This window comes from Erythranthe guttata, chromosome 8, assembly GCF_056151865.1.
Source record: "Erythranthe guttata isolate IM_541 chromosome 8, IM_541, whole genome shotgun sequence".
Taxonomy (NCBI): Eukaryota; Viridiplantae; Streptophyta; class Magnoliopsida; order Lamiales; family Phrymaceae; genus Erythranthe; species Erythranthe guttata.
Genome location: NC_142540.1, coordinates 969,976 through 993,340, shown reverse-complemented (window position 1 = coordinate 993,340; position 23,365 = coordinate 969,976). Strand labels below are relative to the sequence as shown.

Below are 23,365 nucleotides of genomic sequence, written 5' to 3'. Positions count from 1 at the left end.
TAAACTTTGACTAATGTGTTAAAAGTACACATATGTTACTTAACCTTTCACAGTCTAAATGTATTTCATTTTAATTTTTTTTTTAATTTACAAAAATAAATTCATCTTATTAGATTAACTCAGTTAACAATCCCATATCAGGTGAATGGATTCTAATTTTTTTTCTTCATCTAAGTGCAATATAAAAGTCTTCATTGTTACATATATATCATATTAACAGATTATAATTACAAGCAGCAAAGCAAACAAAAACAGAGAAAGTAGCATCAAATGTTCACCGTCTGATACAACACTACACCTATGGCATTTTGCCGTATTAAAAGTGGACATTGTTCATCATACATAGAGCCACTCGGTTTCTTTACATTCCAAAATTCTGATTTCTTTACATAGAGGCAACCTTAATTCTCCAAACTCAAACCGTGTACGATTGTTGAATCGTGTCTATGTCAAGATTCTTCATCTTTATAACAGATTCAACGTGCCCTTTCAGAGTGTGCAATTCTCTCAGCCTACAACATCATTGCCAAAATAAATAAATAAACCTTCAAGAAAATAGTAACAAAAAGTAAATCATCGTCGTTTTTTCTAATCGTAAAAATCGAATTCATTTTCTACCTTGCCATTTCTGCTCGTCTTTTTGCCTCTTCAGCTATCTGATTAAGCTCATTGTAATTAGTTCGGTCACCAGATTGCTTCTCAGGTGGATGAAGCCCATGGAGGGTCCTTTGTGCCTGTGCCCACTTCAGTTCACGATCTTCCTTACCGAAATCTTTTTTTCTCGTAAAAGCAATCTGCAAAATAAAAAAGAGGATCAAACGAAAAGCCTCACAAGTACTACGTTTGCAAACTAATATGTAGTTTTCATACCCTTTGCTCAATAACGAGATCCCAAGCCTTTCCACTCAATGCATATCTGATGAAGAATTTGATCATATCAAGTGGGAAGTAGAATACGATGTTATATAGCCATATAACCCCCGCCCAACCCCACCCTATGCCTTCTATTGCAGCAAAATTCCAGTTTGCGTATACTGCAATTAGTGTAGCAATCTGCCAACAAAATACAAGTGTTGATTGATGTAAGAACAAAGTAGTTGGTACTCTTCATGTAAAGAATCGTACAACGGGTGCAGTTTTCTTACAAGCTGAGCAACAAGGAAAGCACCAACGAGTAGAAGTCCTGGACGTTCGATAAAGGACCAACTTCTAGACCTTGTCACAAATATGAGAGCCTGAGATATTATACTCACTTGCAAGTATATTGCAGAGGCGAGCATTTTGAAGTTTAGGTTTACTGTTCTCTCGAGGGACTTAACTCCAAAAACTCTCTGCATTAGGAGAGAAGGTGAACGAAAAGCAGTTACTAAAACTGTTCTTCACATGTATATGATGTAAGAAAAGATTGCATTAGAATTACTTACCGGGAAGAAATCAGTATCGTATACTGCCCAGAAGAAAATGACTGTCATCATTGCTAAGTAGCCTCCAAGAACAACGCCTGTGACGAAAATCTCAGCTAGCTTCCAGCTGTCTGGTAAAGGAGATGGTTTCACCCTGTCCTTTGATATTGTCATGATGGTACCTGCAAGCGCCAAGTGTCAGAATTTCAACGGCCCAATCCTTCTAAGTGCGCTCAACCAGTTATTTAAATAAATTACCATCATTTAGAATGGCAATTATCAGAACCATAAACGGTGGGAAGTCGAACTTCCATATGAGTGCAAGCAACAAGAAACCAAGCTGCAAACACGGAACATTACACTATGATCAGTGGCCAAAAAAGCGAAATGAAGATAAAATGTATTGAATAAACTGTTTTTTGAAGCTTACCACAATACGTATCGTGATGGAAACAGCATATATCTGCATATTCAGAAACTAATCAGTACACTGACAATATTTCAACGGAAAGAACAACCTTAAACTTAGTAAGGTTGACTAATGAGGACTTACAGTGTAATTTTTCATCCTCTGAAAAATTGCTCGACTAGTTAGAACAGCACTGATGATTACACTTAGACCAGGTTCGGTAAGTACAATGTCAGATGCACTTCGAGCAGCATCAGTAGCATCTGCAACAGCTATTCCTATATCAGCCTTCTTCAGAGCAGGTGCATCGTTCACCCCATCCCCGGTCATCCCACATATATGTTTCTGAGCTTGTAACCGCTTGACAATTTCATACTTGTGCTCTGGAAATGAGAAAGTAAAATTTAAAATATATATATATGCTAACTTAAATATATAGTATACGCATAAAAAATAAATACTAAATTTAATCATACCAGGAAAAACACCGGCAAAGCCATCAGCCTTTTCAATCAACTCGTCAACAGGCAAAGCAACGATGGACTCATCTTTGTTATGTCCTAATAGAGAAGATGAAGGATACATGTTGGTCCCCATACCCAAACGACGCCCTGTTTCCTTTGCTATTGCTAGTTGATCACCTGACAAATCAAATATAATAGATATTTTGAAATTAATATTACAAGTAGTTTTCCAAAATAAAAAAGAAAATCGGCCGAAAAATACTCACCGGTAATCATTTTAACATTTACGCCAAGATTGAGAGCCCTTCTTATAGTCTCGGCACTGTCATGCCTAGGAGGATCAAAGAGAGGCATGAGTCCTACAAATCTCCATGGACCTCCGGGACTCTCCTTTGTTCCTTCCGGAACTTCCTGGAGAAACAAAAAAAGGCCGTCAATACATTATATTAATTACAACATTACTAAATATTAACCAGAGAATCACATAACCTGGTATGCTACTGCAAGAGATCGTAATCCACGCTCAGCAAAGCTATCAATGACAGAATGAACTCTTCGCTCAATCTCAGATCTGTTGTAGGCAAGGTTTAATATCTGCACACCAAATAATTGTCTGAATCAAGATAACTACTTATCAATACGACAAAAATAATTTATCAGAAATTTGACACACCTGTTCAGGGGCACCTTTGCTGACTCGATGCATTTTACCTTGATTGTCTAAGTAAGTTAGAGCTGTGCGCTTATCAGTCGGGTTGAAAGGTAAGAAATGAATCTCTTGAATTCCAGCCCTTGCCTTTTATTTAACGCAGTAAACGGAGAGTAAATTATGTAAGATATTACAGACTGAGAGAGACAAAATGCCACTTAATTAAGAATCCAAAGTATTATGAAGAACATATACCTCCTTGGGGTCCGCCAACATCCCCACTATTGCAGCATCGATGGCATCTTGGTTTTCGATCCGGGAGGCTCGGGCAGCCATTAAGACAACAGTATCTGCATCCACTCCTTTAGAAAAGACCTACATTTCGAAATGTCGAGCGTCAAAGTGTCAAGACACAATTGCTTATCCAAATTCAAGTTTTCCTGCAAATAATAGACTAATCTTTTATCAACCTCAATAAGATTTTTGTCAACACTTAGTTTGTTCAGGGTCAACGTTCCGGTTTTGTCACTGCAAAGCACATCCATGCCGGCCATTTCTTCAATTGCTGTCATTCTTTTAGTGATGGCGCCCTGAGAAATTCAACAAGACAATGTATGAACAGAAAGAAACTTTAAACTGAAGATTTTATTGCAGCAGTTTCGATCTTAAATGGCAAATAAAACTTCAAACCTGCTGGGACAAACGGTGCGAACCAATTGCCATTGTCACAGACAATACTGTCGGCATTGCAATTGGAATTCCTCCAATAAGAAGCACAAGCAGATTATCGATTCCCGGACGATAATCACGGTGTTGAATAGGGTACATTACAATGATCTCGATAACCATTCCCACTGCAATAGAACAGATGCAGAAATTTCCAATCGCCGTCAAGACCTTCAACAGACAAACAAAAGCAGATTATATAGAAACATAAGCGATTTTCCCAACATAGAAAATGATGTCAAAGTTAACATGAATGAATTCTTAAAATCTCCAAAAAAAACTTTCATGGTGGGCAGACCTTCTGAAAATGTCCGACTTGATTAGTGGAATCTACTAGATGGGCAGCCTTGCCGAAGAAGGTATGTACGCCTGTTGCAATGACTACTGCTTCAATCTCCCCTTGTTTGACAGTAGAACCAGAGTATACACCATCACCTGGGCTTTTCGTCGCTGGAAGGGATTCTCCAGTTAGAGCAGACTGCAAATGAAAATAGGGAAATATTCAAGGCTCAAAAGCATAAGTTAACAAAGAAACAAAAGTGAACTGTCCAAACTAAATCTAAAAGAGAACCTGATCTATCTTTAAAGGATCACCATCAAGAAGACGAGCATCGGCAGGAATTATATCGCCCAATTTGATACTGACTACATCACCTGGAACAAGAACAGCAGCATCCTCCTCATTCCAGTGTCCATCACGGAGAACCTGAAAATAACAATACTAAATTGCTCAAAAAAAATGCTGAAAAAATAAAATAAAATATAGCTATGTAAGTAGAATGAGCCTTGCACCTTTGCTTTGGGTGCAAGCCGAGCCATGAGAGCAGCGGCGGCATTTCCGGCGTTGTTCTCCTCTATGAAACTTATGGTTGAGTTTATCACAAGAAGAGTGATGATACCGACAAAATCCTGCCAATCTGGTGGTTTACCCTTCAAAACACAAAACAAATTCATAGTCAAGAACTAAATAAAATACTTACAGCAGTGGAGAAGATGGGAAAAATAAAAACAAATATTGTAATCAAGAGTGGCAAGTATAACTAACTCCTCCATTCGCGAGAGCAATCGCCATAATTGCTGCAGCTTCCATCACCCATGACAGAGGATTCCACATAAACCCTAAGAACTTCAAAACCTTACTCTCCTATAAATAGTCCATTCATTTTACACCAAAAAAAAAAAAAAAAAAAAACAATAAATTAATTATCCAGCCAAAAAAAAAAAAAAAAAAAAAACTGAAAATAATACTTGAAAGTTGAAACGAAAAAGGAGAGATCGATCGAAAAAAATGTCACCTCCTTTTCCTCAAGCTTGTTGTAGCCGAAAATTTCGAGCCTCCTGATAGCATCCTCCGACGAAAGCCCCTCTTTGGTGCACCTCAAATTATCAAACACCTCTTCGATCGGAATATTCTCCTGCAAACGAAACGACAATCAACCATAACTTCAACAACAGAGCAAACCCCAACCAAAAATACTAATAATATACAAAATTGAGTACAAAATAAAAAAACGCATACCAAATCAACTGCTTCTCTCTTGAGAGCCTCCATTGCTTCATCATTCGCCGCCATCTCTACGAAAAAAAAACACGCACAACACACAGTAAGAAGCTCCGTTAAATTATTCACATACACTTACTTACACATATACATATGCGTATGCGTTCATAGTCATATGTATATTGTGTGTGTATGTACTATGTATGTTTCTGTGTATATGTGTGTGCGTAAAAGGTGAAAAAGGAAAACAAAAAAAAAAAAAAAAAAGAAAAAACCTAACGAAGAGTGTAGAAGCAAGTAACGGAGACGGAGATGGAGTTGGAATGGAAAGTGACGCAGGTCTCTCCACTTTCTAATATATACTCGCAAGCTCTTTTATTCACGCACACGCGCTGGGAAGGCGCGTGGGTACAGAAAATATGGCGCGCGGATCAGATGGTGTACGGAAAGGTACAGCTTTTTTGGAGCTACTTTTTAATTTATTGCTAAGGACAAAAAGTCTTGTAAATAACAAAATCTACACAATTTTATTCTTTTTTTCATAAATCGAACAAGCGGTTTGGATTTTTTTTGCCTTCTTTATATAGTATTGGGGATGTAAAATGAATTTTGTAAGATTGCATTTGAAAATAATTTGTTGGGAGAAATAATTAGGGAAGCAACAAAAATATTTGAAAATTTATTGTTCAATCATGTTTTTAATTTTTTAGAAATTACAAAATGACCCATAAACTATCTGACGGGTGCACTCGGAATACCGGACACGAAATATAAATATATTGAGAAATTGAAGTTTTCGTGATACATAAACTACAAGTTGATGTTAGGTCAATTGTTAGGGCACGACAATCATATAACTAAGACATGAGAGTGCCGTGTATTGCTTAGAATAAGGAAATCTTGGTCACCTACTACTAGACTACTAACATATGTTGCTTATTACAAAATATTTAATATTTAATTTTAGTGAATACACAATTACTCGTTTAAACGAATGGAGTCGAGTCGAGCCCGAACAGATAAAGTATCCTATGTAGTAACGTACACACATGGTTTTACTTTTGAAATTATTTAGTTTGCAATTTAATCTACTTGTGAGAATATTCTTGTGCATGATTATACATATATAGTCAACTAGTCAAAATAAGTAATCCACGTGGAGTGGAATATGACTAACAAGTTGAAATATTCTCAGTTGACTAAGTTTTCAAATGTGTGGAATTTCCTACTACTTTTGATGACAAAAATATTTGGATTTAATATATATATTATATTTACTTTATTAATATATGTTAAATAAATGAAATAACATTATTATATATTTAAACTATATATGCAATATATACTTGGTATATATAAAGTCATGAGATAGTAATAATCTGAACTTCAAAATTTTAATTTATAAAAATAATTAATTTAATAGTAAACAAAATAAAAATAGGTTGATTTGGAGTCCTCTTTTGGGCATTTTCGTCCTTTGACTTGTCAGCTGTTTTCTGAGTAATAGGCAGTGACGTACGGATCTTTCCTAAACCATGTAGAGCAGTAGAGAGTGACAACTGACAAGTGTCAACACTACGTCGTTTCATTAGTGTTGAGGTGCAAACAATGTCCCACATCGGTTTAATATGGGAAAGATCTATGGTTTATAAGAAGGGGATAGTAACTCCATTGGTATGAGGCCTTTAGGGGAAACCCAAGAGCAAAACCAGTTGGACCCGGCCCAGTCTGTACACCACATACCAATGTGGAGTTTGTAACAAAATCTCGTCGTGGGGTCTAGTCTCAAATCTGTGAAGTATCTTTTTTCTCTCAATTTAATCTCAAATCTTCACCATTAAGTCAATCTCGTCTAGTCACGTCAATTTAATCTCAAATCTTCACCATTAAGTCAATCTCGTCTACTCGATTTAATCTCAAATCTTCACCATTAAGTCAATCTCGTCTAGTCACGTCAATTTAATCTAATGGATCTTTTTTCTCTCTCTCTCTCCCTTATTTCTTTTCCTCTTCTTTTCCTCCATTAATAAACCTCGGGTGTAGCATATACAAAACCATCGTGCAGACCATTTCATAATTGCCTAGTGGTTGGTGCAAATTGTAGGAATAAGGTGGACCATAATTAATTCGATTTAGAGGCTAATTATATAATTACAATAAACCTGTAACAAAATCTCGTCTAGTCACGTCAATTTAATCTCAAATCTTCACCATTAAGTCGGATCTTTTTTCTCTCTCTCTCTCTCCCTTATTTCTTTTCCTCTTCTTTTCCTCCATTAATAAACCTGTAACAAAATCTCGTCTAGTCACGTCAATTTAATCTCAAATCTTCACCATTAAGTCGGATCTTTTTTCTCTCTCTCTCTCCCTTATTTCTTTTCCTCTTCTTTTCCTCCATTGACAGCTCTTCTCTCTTAGTTTATTTTCCTCCATTGACAGCTCTTCTCTCTTAGGTTTCGGACTTCATTTTATGTTCATTTCTCTCTCTTTCTCTCCCTTATTTCTTTTCCTCCATTTTTACAGAATGTCTCGACTTCTTGTTCTGTAAGTGTGTGATTCGTATGTAGTGATGACTGTTGTTGACTTTATGTAGTATGGCATAAAAATATTTGTCATTACATCGTTTAAGGACACCTGTGTGAATTTTTGAATGGGTCGAGTCATATTATGCTAATTCTTGCTCGTTGATCGTTATTAATTGTTGTTGTTGTTATTAATTGTTGTTGTTGTGGTGATTGATGTAGGAGGGTTAGTTTTCGAAAGGAACTAACATTCAAGGAGTGTCAAAGAAGGTGGACCATAATTAATTCGATTTTTCTGCTTTGTGGAATATTTTGATTTCAATATGTGGTTGAAGGAATAACAACATTGAATTTCAAAAGGAAAATTTTAAACAAAAACGGAGTGCCACTCGTGTAATCGTGTTCAGTCGCTACCAAAGAGCATAATATTTGATGGAGATTGACCTTATCGCGAAACTCAATTAAATTATTAAAATGTTTTTACAGGTAAACCTCTATAAATTAATACAGTTTAGACTGACAAAATTCTATTAATTTAGCAAAATATTAAATTATCTTACTAGTTGCCGCGTTTCAGTGCTTGTTAAATGGCCAAAGATTGACAAGGCGCTCTAAAACAGCTGCACTTTTGGAGAAGTAGCCAGAGAATCCCTGAGGAATCGACGGTGGAGGAAAATCCTCAGCAGGCATTGCAAACTGTCGGATCATCTTCTCCATCATCTCCAAAGTTAAACACGACCCCACTTCTTGCAGCCTCTCCGGGCCCATTATTGGCAATGTATGCTCTTGGTGAAACGAAGCCGCCTCACTATCATTACCCTGTCAAAAAAAAAAACGAAAAAAAAAAAGGAAAATCAAATTAGTCTCGATTATGAAAAGAGGGATATAAAATGGAATAGAACCGGTGGAAATACTTGCCTCCAAAGGGGATAAATCTGCGCCTCGACTAAAAGTCATCTCGATGCGGAATCTCTTCGGATCTTCCAAAGCCACCTTGCATTCAGTTCAACAAGAAGAAATACATTCTTGGAGTTAGAATATGAAAAGAGAAAATAAATAGAAAATTGAATATTTCGAGAGAGAGAGAGAGAGGGGGGGTTAAAACAAACCTCTGTGTTCTCGAATAGCCTAAGTACAATTTGACTCATGTAATCAAGCTCCTTTGTCTTACACAACCGCTCTAAAGCACTATCACATACAAGGCTGTCTTCTCCTTGAAGAGATTCGTCCAGGTTGCAATAACGAAGAACATTCATCAACGAATGGATATGGGATTCCTACATGAAACAAATACATCGTAGTTGTGTATTATGTGTTATTAGTTAACTGTTAGGATTCAGTTTTTGCATTTAGTAACCGTGTTACATTAAATTGCTTTAAAACTATCCGTACTATTTGCAAAAAAAAAAAACAGTATGATGCATTTTTAGCATACAACCCCTTAAACAGTGAGTTTGAGGGGGTTGTCTGCTAAAATTAATAAGGCGGGGAGTTTATTGACAAGTAGAGTAAACACGCGGGTGTTGAATGCGATAAACCTGGATTGGGTTTATTGCAAAAGCATAACTCTTTTAATTTCCTTTTATTTTTCAAGAAATGTTTCTAAGAGCTATTATAAGATCATCGTCACAGACTGGAGGAAATAAATGCATATATTAGTGAAAAGAAAACCTAAATCAAATGTAAGAGCATTGTTTTACTCACTGATGTAAAGTATAGCCGTGTCCGCACGTGTCGTTCTGGTGTTTTCACATTCGCATACCTATTAAAAGTAAGAATACATAAATGGAAAGAAATTATCTCTTTTTCCAACATTTTATGAATCGACGTCTCGATTGACTCAAAAAAATGATTATCTCTTGTGAAATGAGGGAAATGCTATTCCAAGACTTACTTTGGGTCCAAACGGTATTTAGTTTCTTTGTCTTCGTCGTCTTCTTGATCCATTGACTTTTCACTGGTAAAACTACCTTTTCCAGCTAAATCCATCTTACTCTGAGACTTAAAACGTTGATCTATCTCTTCTCTTCCTCCGATAGGGACAGACGGATTTATATCCTGTGCACTCTTCAGTTCTGCAACACTTATTGCTTCTTCACGTGTATTTCTCAGATCAATCAAAATTTTACCCAATAAACGACGAGCAATCTGAAAATTTGAAAATAAAAAAATATTAAAAACTCATACGAGTGATATATAATTTGCGACCTTTTTACGTTATAAGGAAAAATGATGTTGTTTATATCCACCTTTGATCCAATTTTTAGCTTTTGCTTCGGATTGATCCCATACTCATTTGGAATAACACCATCTGCAAGTAACTGAAGAAAAAAGAGTCTCATAATTTCGACAATTCTGAGCATCTAATCCCTTGATATATCGGTTAATTCATACCTGAGCTACTTTGAAGAGTTCATCCAAGCCTTCTAGATTCAAATGTGCGTTATGCAAGAGATCATATCTGTCAAATGACAGGGGAGAAAAAGAAAAAGAAACTAATCAAAACCAAAAGTGTGTATAAGTCGTCTCAATACACAATGACGATACTGATTTGAAATAAATGAGCGTATTCGTTAGTCCTAACAGTACGAAAATAAACCTCAAGAAGAACACAGAATTAAACTATTACACTTTTCCGCAGATTTTTCTTACTTGCAAGAGTCATAAACATCAGGAATTTGTGTTATATCGAACCGCCTGCAATTGTGTCAATACAATTAGTTAAAAGTTATGTATAAATCAGCAATCTTATTTATTGCGGAAAATGCAAAAAAAAAAATATATAGAAAAAGAAAAAAAAAATAAAGATAACAAAGAAGACTCTTACTCTTTGCGTTCATTATACAAATCTCTCTGAAGTTTTCTCCATCGAGCGAACATTAGAAGAAATCCCTCACTACCACAGGGTAAACCTGCAGCAATTCGGTCAACGTCTATATTTGTCTTACCAAGTGCCTTAGCTTGATCATAAGGTAGAATTACACCGGTGGAGCTCGCCTCTGCAAGCTCCTCACTTTCGTCCTTTGCTAGAAGTCTTACTTGTTCCGTAACCTTCTTTGTTAACTTCACCTAAATAGTGTGATTTTGATGAACAAAAAAAAAAGAGTAGAAATACAATGATTAAGAGTTTGTGGAAAGTTGTAGCAACTTATGGACTTATCCGAAGAAAAGCACTTTTACCAGTTCGGGTAGAAGCTCAGAGGCATTTGGATGAACTCCAGCCCCATCTACCATCCAAGGCTTTTCTGGATTGCTATTCACACTTTTTATTCCAGATGTAATAATCTCATTTAGCCTTGCCTGAAAAAAAAAATGAAAACAACATAGTAAAATTCTAGGGATTTAAGGATTATTTTCCAAGTTCAATGTAAAATAAAATAAAATCAAGGTAAAATGGAGTTCATCTATATCATTCACATTCAAGCTTAGAAGGCATACCTTAGCTTCTTCCATCTCAGAACTGGCATTTTCAAGTCCATCCAACATGGAAGAGTCCTTACTTACGAGTGAAACCTTAAACATATTAAGAAAAATATAATAGTTTATTACAAGGATTTATTTTTTTAATCATCGATGAGAGATATTACTGTTACCAACCAAGATAGGCGTTAACTGTCCCTCCAAGTCTAGAAGACCTTTAGCAAAAGCAGCTGCTGACATCTGTCGTAATTAAATGAATAAATGAAGCGAGCAAATGATAAATTAACAAGACAGCAAAAATATACGGGGAAGCCTAACCTGTACACGGCCTTCATCCGAACTGTATATCTTTAGGTCATGACGGTACGTACTATGGAGACGAAGCAGTCCAGTACCTTCACCTGACATCAGTAGCAAGTAGAGACGAACAGCTGTCACTTTCACTAAACCGAATAATCATGCTAACCCAATTTCAAATGTAAAAAAAAATTGAATCGTCAGGTGGAAAAAAATAAAGGAAGAAGAGATAACGATAGTCATGAAAACCAAACCTGGATACATATTGTTCCGAAAATATCTTCCCAGTTCTTCAGCCTGCCACAAATTTTTATGAACGCAGCATAAGTTAATGTGTCACCTAGGCCCTAGCAATATTTAAATAATGGCTATAATAACAAAAATACATAGTACACATGCATGATACTGATTTTTTTTTAACCTGGTTTCTGCCAGCATGAGTAAGAACACCACCGTATTTAAGAATCATTAGAGCCTCAACCGGCTTTTCATCTTCCCCTTCACCATTGCTTTTTGCAACTTTGACCCACTTTAATGGCTTAAGTTGGACTTTCCTATAAATGCCAGAGAAATGCCCACCCTGGAATACCAATACAGGAGTTATTTTTCATTATAAGAGGAAGGCAATAAAAAAAACTAAATAGTTTAAGATCGAGGTTACGGCCAAAAAAACAGGTGGGTCCATATGTAACTCAAAAGTACAATACATCAACCAAAACAATGAAAAAGAGAGTAATTTCATCTGTAATTCAAAATATATAGATATATGTATTTAAATTTTAAACGGACCTCCTCAAGCACAGCTTTCACTTGACGTAGCTTTTCAGCATGCTCAATATCTTCAGCTTCACTGTCACTCTCTCGACCAGGTCTGGACGAAATTATTTTCATAAGCATTAAAATTTATCTCGAACAAAATTCTAGAGTCGGAAATAATTAGCTTTACCAAGATTAAGTACAATCGAAGTTGATGAGAGTGAAGTATAAGATAAAAAATAACGCTCTAACAAATCTTAATGTTCCTTAATATATGTTATTAATCAACCTAGACAGAAAAATCATGTCACAGGAAGCTTTTCTCTGAACATGAACTTGGTGGTAAGTAATATTGGCTGAAAATGATAGACGGAATCACTAGTTAATAGAATGTTCTGCGAATTAAATTAGATGTAATTTACACATACCTAATACGAGGTACTAAAATCCGTGTTGCATCCAAAAGATCTTGCAATTGAACGGCACTTTTCAGCTTCGTCTGCAGAAGGTCAAGAAAAAAGGTTAAAAGGTAAACTAAAGGTTACTTTTACATGATGAAGAGTAGTATCAATAAATGAGGACTATAAGATCCAGCAATAATAAGCACCTCTGCTCTAGGCTTTCCCCCGTTATATTTTAACATTAGATTTAGAAGCTTTTCCTCAGTAACTTTCAACTTCACCTTCTGTTTTGGAGTTCTATCGCCACTGTCCAGCAAAAAAAGATTTATCAAAGAAGAAAAGAATATGTAAAATTATTAAAAAAAGTAATAACAAATAAAAGACAGTATAAGAGGTGATATCTTTTCTTACTGACGAATAATGGCAATTACACAACGAAGCTCTTCAGATTGTCCAAATGTCCCAATTATCCCACTTCCCTGACGCGTTAGTCCTTCAGACGGTTGAACTGGTTCATTGACTTTCCACGGCAGAATTGGAGGAATTGTCGAAGAAAGATGTGGTGCTTTTGCATCAAGAAACATTTTCCTCAAAACACATGCAGCATCATCATAATATCTACATTTAGTAAGTAATAAACAACATTGAGTGAAGAAAGAAATTAAGGTAGTAAGAGAAGCAGAAAAATGATAAGATAGAAATTTGAGTCTTAGATCAAATGATCGGAGGAAGAAAATAACAAAACACAAAATGTTACTTGTAAGAGTTCTTAACAAAGCTCCATCCATTAACATCACAAACATAGGAACGCCCCTCTGAACGCAAGAGATCAAAGCCGCAAACCTGAAATACATTAAGAAAATATTATTTATTTGCTAAAAAAAATAGAAACGTGGACTTTACACTATATTCTCAAAACAAGCTATGTGAGGTGAAAACACAAGCTATGATATGTTTTTTGATGTGAAAGAATTAAATAATGAATGAATTACATTTTGATGAGTGAACATCAGAAGTTCCATATTTACTTACAGCTTGTTGGAATGCTATGCAAATCTCTCTCGATATTTCCTTCTCCATAGGAGTAAGTAGAACAGGATATCTGACCTGCAAATAGGAACTCTTAAAACCAGTGAATGAAGTTCAAACATTAGGAAATACATATCAAAGTCAAAGTTACTTACTTCTTTACCATCAGGATTCCTCATAACAACTCCATCGACTACAGGAGATTTCCTTGCCTCTGCATGAGCATATTCAGGGCCCACTGTATACACCTATTATACAACAAGAATTCGAAATTATTTCAGAATCAATTTGCTTAGAGAATATCTCTGTGCACAGTTAGGCAATCTTTATGTTAAGAGGTAAAAACTACATAAAGATTTATTTCATAAAAAGACAGATGAGACAACCTTGACATCTGTTCCCCCAGTGGGCATAAATTCCTCGTATATATAAGACCCTTCGCGTCTCACTCTTCTGACCTCTTGATGAAATTCACTTGAGCGATTACCGACCTGAGGAAAGTTGTGAAATTATCAACAAGTAATATAAACATAATTAAGGATAATAAATTATTGTGTTCATTAATAAGAGGTTAGATCACCTTCCGGAACAATTCCTTCATTCCCCCACCAGCTGAACTAGGGTAGTATATCATTATACCGTGATCATCACCTTCAACAGAAAGAAGATGATAATTAGATCACATTTTGAAAAGACAAAAATGTAATAACACCAGACAGTACCAAAGTTCCCAGCACCATTTTGTCTTTTTCCTCGTTTCATTCTATGATAAGACTTCTATTATCATTTTGCCTTGTGCATTTTAAATAATTGTGAGCTACATTGGTTCTTACAGACAACGCCAACCTCATTCTGAAGAAAATGTACTCTTGGAGAAGATCAGGTGCTTCTCCTTTCATGGTATGGCGTCAAAAGTGTTGAGCACACCTAGATAATTCGTCAAGGCAATTGATCTAATCAACATATACATATTCCTAAAACAGCCAAATATGTGCTCATGTGCATTTGTTGAAGCAAATTTAGCAGTCTAGCAAGAAATTTAGGTATTTAATCACAAAAATTGTGAAATTCAGTTCAAATTAGGAGCAAATTTGGGATTCACAAGCCAGATGGTGAATCATACGAAAAGGATCTAAAACATTGGAACCAATATTTTTTAAATATTGTTAATAAGTTTCTTACCGTGAACAGGCTTCTCCACAAAAGGCTTCCAGAACTTATTTCCATGAACTTCAATAAAATCTTCCTCCTCCACAAAATAGTCCAGCTCTTGATTAGGGAATTCTCTGTTAACTAGGGCATATCTTGGAACAGGAATTCCAAACATTTCAAGCCTCTGCCATCAAATAAATCCCAACATCACCACCGTAACACTTCCAACCGCCACCCAAAAGTAAATATTAGTAAGAAAATTACCACATTTTTAGATAGATATTTATTTTACATCAATTGTAACTGCTTTAAATTGTACTGGCCAGGAAGGAAAAAACCAAGATGTGCATGGTTTTTTAAGGTCAATGTTGAGCATAGTCAGAACAACAACTCGATTGTGAGAGGGCTATCTAGTAATTAAAATGCAAGGACTAAGAAACTGACAATTAGTTCGATTCACTGGGAAATCAATGTGAGCACTATACATCGAGCACGTAATTTTCCTTTCCTGCCTTGGAGTGCATAATAAACGAGGAAACAAACAATAAAATGCAGAGGGAGTGTTGCAAACAGGTATATGTATATTATTTGAGTTCCTCTACAAGAGCGAAAGAAGCAAACCTCGTACACTTCCCTCCGATCATGAAGAAGATGCTGCTGCCCCAATTCATTTACGAGGAAAGGCCTGGATACAAAATGATAAAGCAGCTATACTGAGGGATCATTTAGAAAACTGCAGAAGCAAGATTATGCGTCCTAAATAATTTTCTTCACTGGAAATAAATTTGCAAAGAAAACCATATCAATGGAAAATGTATAACTAGATCTACGCTTACTTCCTTAGAGCAGCATATGCTTCAGCCTTCTCCAGAGGATACCCACTCGAATAGAAGGCGATCAAGCAGTCACATATAGGCCATCTGCAATTTTTTACCAACATTTTAAAATCCAGGCATTAGTACACAGTTACATCCAAGCAAATTAAAACTAGAAGAACTAAAATAAAAAAATGTCTGAGAGGATTCACCTCTCAATAGGCTCTTCAAGAATCACCTTGTCCCCAAAATGAACGATCTACACAATGTTAAGATCAAATACTCAGTCATTTCAAAAAAAAAACAAATGATGAATTATTTGCATTCCTTCTTTAAATTGGACGATGATTAATTACCTCAAATTCACCAAAGGCCTGTAGTCTCTCCAAAATTTGCAGCATCGGCCCTGAGAAAGCCTAAAAAAATAATCCAGAGGCCAGAAAAAAATAAATTAAAAAAAAAGGGGAGTGAGTGAAAGAAGAAACGAATGAAGATGAGTGAGTACTGATGATATTGTTCGGAACAATGGTGCAGGGTTTCAAATTTGAAAGACAAGGAAAACGGAACCTCGGAGCCGCATTTCACCTTCTTTTCCATAACACACACTCCTATCGTCACCTTCTTCCCCATTTTCATTTCTCACCGGAAAACGCCAAAAAAAAAATTAAAAAAAAAAAATCGATCACCGCCTCCACTTCTGAATCTCCTCCGCCTGCTCAACAATTAATAAAACAGCAGCGTCCGCCGACATTCAGTCACAATTACATATGAATTCAAGCAAATTAAAACATTGCAGGGAAGAAAAACAAACCGAGAGAAATGTGCCAAAAAAAAAAAAAAAGTTTGTTGCCAGATGCAAGTGTTTCGGGACGAGTACGGAAAATGCACGAATAGCAATACGACAACGTTCACTGTTATATGTATACATATAAATGTATGTATATGCGCCAACAAGACGACGACGTCGATGTTTACAGTGTGGTGTTTGTGTTTTTCGACACGTTTTTTTTTTTTTTTAAATTAATGTTAAGTGTGGAATCTTTGGAGATTTGGTAGTGATCAGCTGAACATACGAAAAGGGTAGTGAATTTACGCGGGTTTTTTGCAAAAACCACCCCTGTGTAATCTCGAATAGCTAAAAAAGCCCTTGTGTTAAAATAATTAGCACAAACCCCCCTATGAAAATTAGTCAAAGCCAAAAAAGCCCCTGAAAGCATGTCGTGTGATCCACACGCGGATTGTGCGACTGGTAGTGTATTTTCTGACATGAAAAGTCAAAAATACCCTCTGAATTCTTCTATAAATAAAGATAAATCTAATTGAGGCTTTAATATAAATAATTCAAATTTTTGGATCAAATTGAAATTTTCAAAATTTCTTAAAACAAACAAAAAGAATACAGTAAAAAAAAAAGGAAATCTGAAGAACCAACTTCTTCGTCTTCTTCCCCAAACTTCTTCCACCGTCTCCCCTTTTCTTCCACCAATGACCAACTGCCTCCTCCACTCTTCTCGCCGGTGATACGGTCCATAGCAGAGGTTATTCTCCCTCCGCCTTTATGAATATCTCCTCCTTCATCACCAATTTCTCTTTGCCGCCGCAAAGTTCTTGAAGAACCCCAGCCCTTCGGCATTCGTCAATAATGGAGGATCTTCAGCCCTTGCGTCCTTCAACCACGGTTTTCTGACGAGAACGTCAACTGCGGGGAAATTCTTCCGGCGAGATCTAAGGATGCGGACCGGTCCAAGGTAGTTTCGATGGGGGCAGATGTTTTCCGGCCAAATCTTCCGGCGAGTTCTAAAGGTGGGGTTTGGTTCGAAGTAGATTCGATAGGGGCAAGTGTTTTCCGGACAAATTGAACGGAAACACTATGATTCTGGCGAGTTGTTAGGCATTAATACTGAAAAATATTAAAAATGAAAGAAGATAATTGTGTTTATCTTGATGATTTAAATGAAGAATTATATCTTCTTTTTCATTCTTTCGCAACCCCTTTTGTGGTTTTCTTTTTTCTTTTTTCCTTTTCCTTTTTTTTTTGTAATTTCATTTTTCCCTTTGTAAGGGTAAATTAGTCATTGCATGTAAGTCAACAGCCAATTTTGAAGAAAGGGCCAGTGTGCTCTGTAAAAGATAATATAGGGGGGTATGTGCTAATTTTTTTAACACAAGGGCTTTTTTAGCAATTTGAAATTACACAGGGGGTTATATGCAATTAGCTCGAATTTACGCCTTTAATTATTTTAATTTCCTTTTATATTTCCCCATAATTAACGCATGATTTCTATTTTATAATTTCTATTTTATAATTTCTTATTATTATATGTTCTAATAATTTCTTGCACCATATTATATCATCATCATAATTGAAGAGATTATTAAATAATTTGAACATAATTATTTACGGGCTCATTCCGTTGCAACTGTACACACTTTTTCGATTGGCAAAATTCATATTTTTTCAAGTGGGCTACTAAAATCAAATTGCGGTATTAAATGCTACTATTTCATTAAATTAGTAGCATCCATCTCCTGAGGTTAAAGACTATTTTATCCTTATAACTATATGTTAATTTTAATAAATTAAATGTTGTTTTTTTTAACAAATCACATATAATACCAGAATTTAACATTTTTAATACAAAATCGCATCCAATGAACGTCTTACTTTCCAAACTGATCCCATATATGTATCCGTATATGTATCCGGACGAGGCTTAAAACTAAATACTGTTTTACACTCGTTCAAAAACATACATACATACATACATACATGGAGAGAGTACTATTTTACACTCTTATCAACTCCCTTAATGTAGAATGATAGTACACCCGAAGGACTAAAAACCCGACCCGTAAGCTTAAGGATCCGATTTACAAGTTGGAGCCGCCGGCATGAAGTCATTTGCAACTGTCAACGAAAACAAACAAACGACTAATTAGTATTCAATCGTCTTAATTAGGAGTAACTCAACTCAACTCGACTCGAAACATATACACACAAATTTAATTCGTGATTGATCAAGAATGCTACATATATATTCATGGAGGGACAAACATACGAACCTCTAGATGTTGACGGAATAACGACGACGTGCATAGTAGCACCGTTAGGAGGTAGAGCCAACCGCAGAGGATAAAGCCTCCCATCTCCACTATTACTACGAGAACACACGATTATATCTTCAAGCTTCGTTTCGTCCTCCAATTTCCGAGTCAGTTCTTCCAATCCATGCCCTTTTAACTGAAAGGAAGGCCACTCGTCAACGGCACCATCCACATTTCCTTCGTCATCCGCCACCGAATAATATATAACCCGACCTTCGTACCTCCTAGGCGAATCCTCAATCGAAGAATTACTAGAAAACTATTCATCGTAAACAATTCAAACCACATAAGTTATAATCATCAATCAATTCATAAAAAATAAAAATCATAAACAAATAAAATAATTTATAGATGACTATAAGTAAAACCTCGGAATCGGATCGGGAGACTTTCGGGGGGGAATTATTATTATCGGAATCGACAAGCTCGACTTCCCAGAAAATCCAGTCGTGGTGGAGATGCGGGATGTCGTGGGTGACGGAGTTTCGCCACGGGGGCAAGCCCCCGTTAGCACGGAGGTAGTTGCCGTACCGGGTTTTGAGCTTGACCCGCATACCGTCTCGGATCGGCTCCCACTCGACGGAGGAATCGAGGTTTGCGGGTAGGGTTAGGACGACTTTTCTGCCGGTTACTCCGAGGAGGTACTCCTCGTCCAGGGCTGTAAGGTATTTGCCGTAGCAGCTCTTCAAACGTACGGCGTTTTTGGGTCCTTCCGTGATTTCTACGGTCCACTCGCCGGAGTTGGAGGAGCTAGAACGGTCCTGGACGAGGGATTCGCCGTCGGCGGCGGCGGTTAGGTACTTGCCGTGGTGGCTCTTTAGCCTCACGGATTTGGCTTTCTTGAAGAAATCCATACCTGAAATCACCTCCATGGATGGCTGAACAAATTTCTTGAATACAGAAATTCAATTTATAGGGGGAGGTAATTAGAGCGTGTGGATAGAGTTAGTTGTTTGTTGTGTCCAGTGTGATCGAAAAACTAGTAATAAATGAGTGTTGAAAAATGAAGTGTTGTCGGCACTATTATTTGAATTTTCCCACTCTGTTTTTTCTTATTTATTTATTTATTTATTATTATTATTATTATTATTATTATTATTATTATTATTATTATTATTATTATTATTATTATTATTATTATTATTATTATTATCATTATTATTATTATTATTATCATTATTATTATTATTATTATTATCATTATTATTATTATTATTATTATTATTATTATTATTATTATTATTATTATTATTATTATTATTATTATTATTATTATTATTATTATTATTATTATTATTATTATTATTATTATTATTATATTGATTTGAAGATTGAATTGCTGGAATTGATACACGCCACGTACACGTTTATCCGAGGTTTACACACGCATAACTTCATTTATATGTTCTTGGTACTATTGTAATTACGGTGAGTTAGATGATATACCCGATTATTTACATTGGATAGTTTTGGACCATAAATTTAATCAAATAATTATCTACAGACATACACGTAGGTGTGTGTGTGAGTATGTGGAGATTTATAATTTAAATCCACGGAGTATAAATAACCAAATGTATCATTTAATTTTCAAGTAATTACTTTGAGTGAGTGTGTTTTTAGTTATTATATAACAAAAAATTGTGTGTTGTGTTAAGGAAATAAAGAATCATTTGCTTTGTTTGACAGCAAAATTATGGCTAGCCACCTAGGCCACTCGGCTAAGCTCAAATTACGAAAAAAAAAAATCTTCTTGTTTCGATAATTATAATTATTTCTCAACTCAATATTGTATTACGAAAAAATCCCTTATTTAGTAGGTAAATTTGTTACCGTAAAGATGAACGTTTAATTGAGAGGTAGTTGTAATTATCTAAACATGAAGAGTTTTTTTCGTAATTTGCCTGTCAAAAAATCAAATGGAGCTCAAAATTCCGCTAGAACAAATGAACATACATGGACAACATCAATTTAATTCATGATCAAATTAATTCTTTTCTACATCAGTTTGAAACAGAGTTTCGAATTTCTTAAAGCTGAACTCAAATCAATTAACAGAATCTGAATGTAAGTAAACCTTAAAAAGTATATATACATATAAAAGCAACATGACAACCAACCTTGCAATGTACAACAGGCTAAGAAACTCAATGTAAGCAGCAGCAAACGACAGATTAATCGAATTAATTAGAACCTTACTCTATTTGCTCTTTCGTAAATGCCATCGACCACAAGATGCAAATCCTTCTTGTTAACGTTCGGATCCATCTCCAACCTCTCGAACAATCTCTCAACCGTCTCGAAATCCCTGCGGGCCCCACAAAGACTCAGCATCTGAAAATGAACCTCGTCCGAGAAAACGCACCCCTCCTCTTGCAGTTCCGTATACGCACAATCCGCCTTTTCAAACTCCTGCAGCTTCCCGTAACCGTTCAGCACAAGGGATATCACGTTAGAATCCGGAAAATACCCAATCGCCCTCATTCTCTCGAAAACCTCGATCACGTTCGCGTACTTTCTGTACTTTGAGAAAAGATGGATCATATGCTCAAAGACCTTTATATCCTTGATCTCCCCGGCATCGACCGCTTGTCTGAAAACCCACGTGGCTTCCTCTATTCGACCGGCGCCAGCAAGGATGCGAATGGCGGTTGCCCTCGGAATATTGTCCGGTCGTTTAAGTTCGTGTAGTAAACGTTTCGCATGAGCTACCAAACCTGCTCTCTCGTAAGCCACGATCATTGTCTGATAAAGAACTTGATCTATCTCGATGCCAGCGGTTCTCAGTTTCTGAAACAGCATCGCTGCTCGGTCCAACTTCCCGACTTTACCCCATATCGATATTATCGTGGAGTACGTAATTGCGTTGGGTTCTATGTTCCTGCTGTGCATTTCCTGGATAAGATTGTTCGCCTTTTCGTGCTCCATTGTCTTTCCGTAAATCATTATCATTGTGTTGTACGTGACGACGTTCTGCTCGATATCCTTTCTCTGCATCAGCCTAAAGAGATGTACGGCCTCCCCAAAAAGCTCGGCATCTCCGTAAACCCTCAAGAGAGTGTTGTAACTAACCACGTTCGGCTCGATTCCGAGCTTTCTCATACCCCAGAAGAGCTTATCTGCTTCCTTCGCCATGTCGAGGTGCCCGTACACATCTATCATTATATTACATGTCGTGAGATCGAGCAAACAATTCGTATCCCTCATTTCTGAGAACACCGATAGAGCCTCGGGAAACCTTTGATTCTCGACGTACATAGTCAAAAGCGTCGTGTAACTAACTGTATCCGGCGTAACCCCTGCGTTCCTCATTTCACTAATCAACGACCTCGCTTCGCGAAAAAGCTTGGCCTTTCCAAACACATTGATCATCGAATTATACGCCACGAGATCGGGACTAATGCCTGATCGTTTCAGCCTCGAGAAAATCGAGATCGCCTTGGAGTAATCGCACAGCTTGCGAGACAACTCAATCAAATTACTGTACAAAACTAAATCCCCCGGCACACGGTCATGTTCCATCTTCTGAAGCCAAGACAGTGCATCATCAAAGAGGCCCTCTTTACCGAAATGCGTGATCAGGGTAGAATACGTATACCTATCGGGAGACAGAGCTCTCTCGCGCATTTCGTCGAACAGCCCGTGTGCAATCTCCCATTGCTTTGCGCGGAGCACATTGCGCAGCACCACGTTGTACGCAAACACAGAGGGGGTGTACAACGCTTCCTCGTTTATCCAATCAAGCAAAGCAAGCGAGCGCTGCCAATCGGCCTCGCGCGAGAGAAGAGAAACCATGAATCTGATAGACAGATTGCGGCATTTATACGGCGACAATAGGGCGAAGAGTTCGTGCTCGTCGGAAGTCTGACCAATTGAGGATAAGAGCTCGTCCATATCTACGCTGTGGTCTATGAAACCTAGGTTATGCTTTCGCCGGAGGTGTTGCGGCGGCATTGTATCGATGGGTGGGGCTGGTGTTGGGACTCTTCGCCAGACATCCTTTGACGGTGAAGAGAGAGCAAAGACTGTGAAATGGGTTTTGTTTTTCTTGATGTTTTCGTGTGATACGAGGATGTTTGTGAAAGTGAAGCGCAACAATGGAGGAGAGAGCATGGGGGAGTGGTGTGTGTGCATGGAAATTACAGAGACTGACCTTGTGCTCATTTAGACGACAGTGTGATGTGCGCGGATTAATTCATGGTAAACATAAACGTGTGGTACTGAAGAATTTTCCAATTAATATAATATTCTCAAATATGTGTCGAATTTCTTTTATTATTTTTAGTATTTTACTATTTTATCTATGCGATGATTTAATGAATATAAATATATTTTGTATAAAATAATCTAAGAAAAACTTTGAATAGTTTATATCATACGGAATAATCAGAAAATAATATGTTACAACTATTTCATCCCATGACAAAACTTAGATGTTACATTAGGTTATTTACGTCGGATGTTTGTTAACTTCAGATAATACTCGTTTTATTTCAGTTTTAGGTAAAAATAAATCGTTTTGTGTAACATTGAGTTATTATTAGTAAAACAATTACCTTTAAGTATCATTTCCTTACATTCTTAAAAGTGAGGACTAAGATGTCAATTTTTTAACATTAAAATAGTAAATTACATTTAGAGCAACTTCAATGCTAAACATCAAAATTGGATTATCAAATACTCATTTGATAATTAAGATAATATTTTAATATCTAT

At 36.5% G+C, this 23,365-nt stretch overlaps 4 protein-coding genes across 12 annotated transcripts; all 4 read right to left on the bottom strand.

The window, feature by feature from the left end:
• Positions 1-175: 175 nt before the first annotated feature.
• Positions 176-5,893, bottom strand: LOC105961692 (plasma membrane ATPase 1). Of its 3 annotated transcripts, none has more exons than XM_012985941.2 (22): positions 5,428-5,893; positions 5,171-5,226; positions 4,947-5,066; positions 4,697-4,795; positions 4,444-4,581; positions 4,223-4,357; positions 3,950-4,129; positions 3,616-3,822; positions 3,396-3,515; positions 3,181-3,300; positions 2,950-3,072; positions 2,766-2,870; positions 2,543-2,687; positions 2,289-2,453; positions 1,957-2,195; positions 1,834-1,866; positions 1,662-1,743; positions 1,425-1,585; positions 1,146-1,331; positions 871-1,053; positions 619-794; positions 176-512 (listed from the first exon to the last, which is right to left on the bottom strand). In XM_012985941.2, the coding sequence occupies exons 2-22, from the start codon at positions 5,222-5,224 to the stop codon at positions 416-418; spliced, it is 2,868 nt and encodes a 955-aa protein (XP_012841395.2). In that variant the 5' UTR covers positions 5,225-5,226; positions 5,428-5,893; the 3' UTR covers positions 176-415. The 3 variants fall into 3 exon arrangements, with proteins under 3 accessions (XP_012841395.2, XP_088677608.1, XP_012841394.2); XM_088821482.1 differs by having other exon boundaries at positions 5,171-5,227; positions 5,433-5,530; XM_012985940.2 differs by having other exon boundaries at positions 1,957-2,453; positions 5,171-5,227; positions 5,433-5,530.
• A 2,226-nt stretch (positions 5,894-8,119) lies between these two features.
• LOC105961694 (Phosphoglycerate mutase-like family protein) lies at positions 8,120-16,598 on the bottom strand. Of its 7 annotated transcripts, none has more exons than XM_088821487.1 (31): positions 16,356-16,598; positions 16,130-16,256; positions 15,901-15,960; positions 15,757-15,803; positions 15,566-15,649; positions 15,351-15,414; positions 14,760-14,913; positions 14,158-14,228; positions 13,964-14,068; positions 13,733-13,825; positions 13,581-13,655; positions 13,306-13,391; positions 12,960-13,166; positions 12,755-12,854; positions 12,576-12,646; positions 12,181-12,262; positions 11,813-11,971; positions 11,646-11,688; positions 11,413-11,495; positions 11,272-11,334; positions 11,113-11,187; positions 10,855-10,974; positions 10,502-10,743; positions 10,327-10,371; positions 10,069-10,135; positions 9,924-9,995; positions 9,569-9,822; positions 9,379-9,436; positions 8,784-8,951; positions 8,593-8,667; positions 8,120-8,493 (listed from the first exon to the last, which is right to left on the bottom strand). In XM_088821487.1, exons 2-31 carry the CDS (start codon positions 16,178-16,180, stop codon positions 8,248-8,250), a joined length of 3,120 nt encoding a protein of 1,039 aa, XP_088677613.1. In that variant the 5' UTR covers positions 16,181-16,256; positions 16,356-16,598; the 3' UTR covers positions 8,120-8,247. The 7 variants fall into 7 exon arrangements, with proteins under 7 accessions (XP_088677613.1, XP_012841397.1, XP_088677614.1 ...); XM_012985943.2 differs by having other exon boundaries at positions 16,112-16,256; positions 16,356-16,593; XM_088821488.1 differs by having other exon boundaries at positions 16,050-16,256; positions 16,356-16,496.
• Positions 16,599-18,089: 1,491 nt separating this feature from the next.
• LOC105961695 (uncharacterized) lies at positions 18,090-19,734 on the bottom strand. Its single transcript, XM_012985949.2, has 3 exons — positions 19,018-19,734; positions 18,608-18,908; positions 18,090-18,452 (listed from the first exon to the last, which is right to left on the bottom strand). Exons 1-3 carry the CDS (start codon positions 19,519-19,521, stop codon positions 18,403-18,405), a joined length of 855 nt encoding a protein of 284 aa, XP_012841403.1. The 5' UTR covers positions 19,522-19,734; the 3' UTR covers positions 18,090-18,402.
• Positions 19,735-20,604: 870 nt separating this feature from the next.
• LOC105961696 (Tetratricopeptide repeat (TPR)-like superfamily protein) lies at positions 20,605-22,848 on the bottom strand. Its single transcript, XM_012985950.2, has one exon. The coding sequence runs from the start codon at positions 22,811-22,813 to the stop codon at positions 20,837-20,839; it is 1,977 nt and encodes a 658-aa protein (XP_012841404.2). The 5' UTR covers positions 22,814-22,848; the 3' UTR covers positions 20,605-20,836.
• Between the last annotated feature and the right edge of the window lie 517 nt (positions 22,849-23,365).

Coding starts and splice junctions, on each gene's coding strand:
- LOC105961692 (XM_012985940.2), bottom strand. CDS start 5,224: ATGGCGGCGAATGATGAAGCAATGGAGGCTCTCAAGAGAGAAGCAGTT. Junction 3,516..3,615: donor CGCACCGTTTGTCCCAGCAG/GTTTGAAGTTTT, acceptor TGAATTTCTCAG/GGCGCCATCACTAAAAGAAT. Junction 2,688..2,765: donor CTCTTGCAGTAGCATACCAG/GTTATGTGATTC, acceptor TTGTTTCTCCAG/GAAGTTCCGGAAGGAACAAA.
- LOC105961694 (XM_012985943.2), bottom strand. CDS start 16,180: ATGAAAATGGGGAAGAAGGTGACGATAGGAGTGTGTGTTATGGAAAAG. Junction 13,656..13,732: donor GGAATCCTGATGGTAAAGAA/GTAAGTAACTTT, acceptor TCCTATTTGCAG/GTCAGATATCCTGTTCTACT. Junction 10,744..10,854: donor CTGAGCTTCTACCCGAACTG/GTAAAAGTGCTT, acceptor CACACTATTTAG/GTGAAGTTAACAAAGAAGGT.
- LOC105961695 (XM_012985949.2), bottom strand. CDS start 19,521: ATGGAGGTGATTTCAGGTATGGATTTCTTCAAGAAAGCCAAATCCGTG. Junction 18,909..19,017: donor TCTCCCGATCCGATTCCGAG/GTTTTACTTATA, acceptor TACGATGAATAG/TTTTCTAGTAATTCTTCGAT. Junction 18,453..18,607: donor TATTCCGTCAACATCTAGAG/GTTCGTATGTTT, acceptor TTTCGTTGACAG/TTGCAAATGACTTCATGCCG.
- LOC105961696 (XM_012985950.2), bottom strand. CDS start 22,813: ATGAGCACAAGGTCAGTCTCTGTAATTTCCATGCACACACACCACTCC.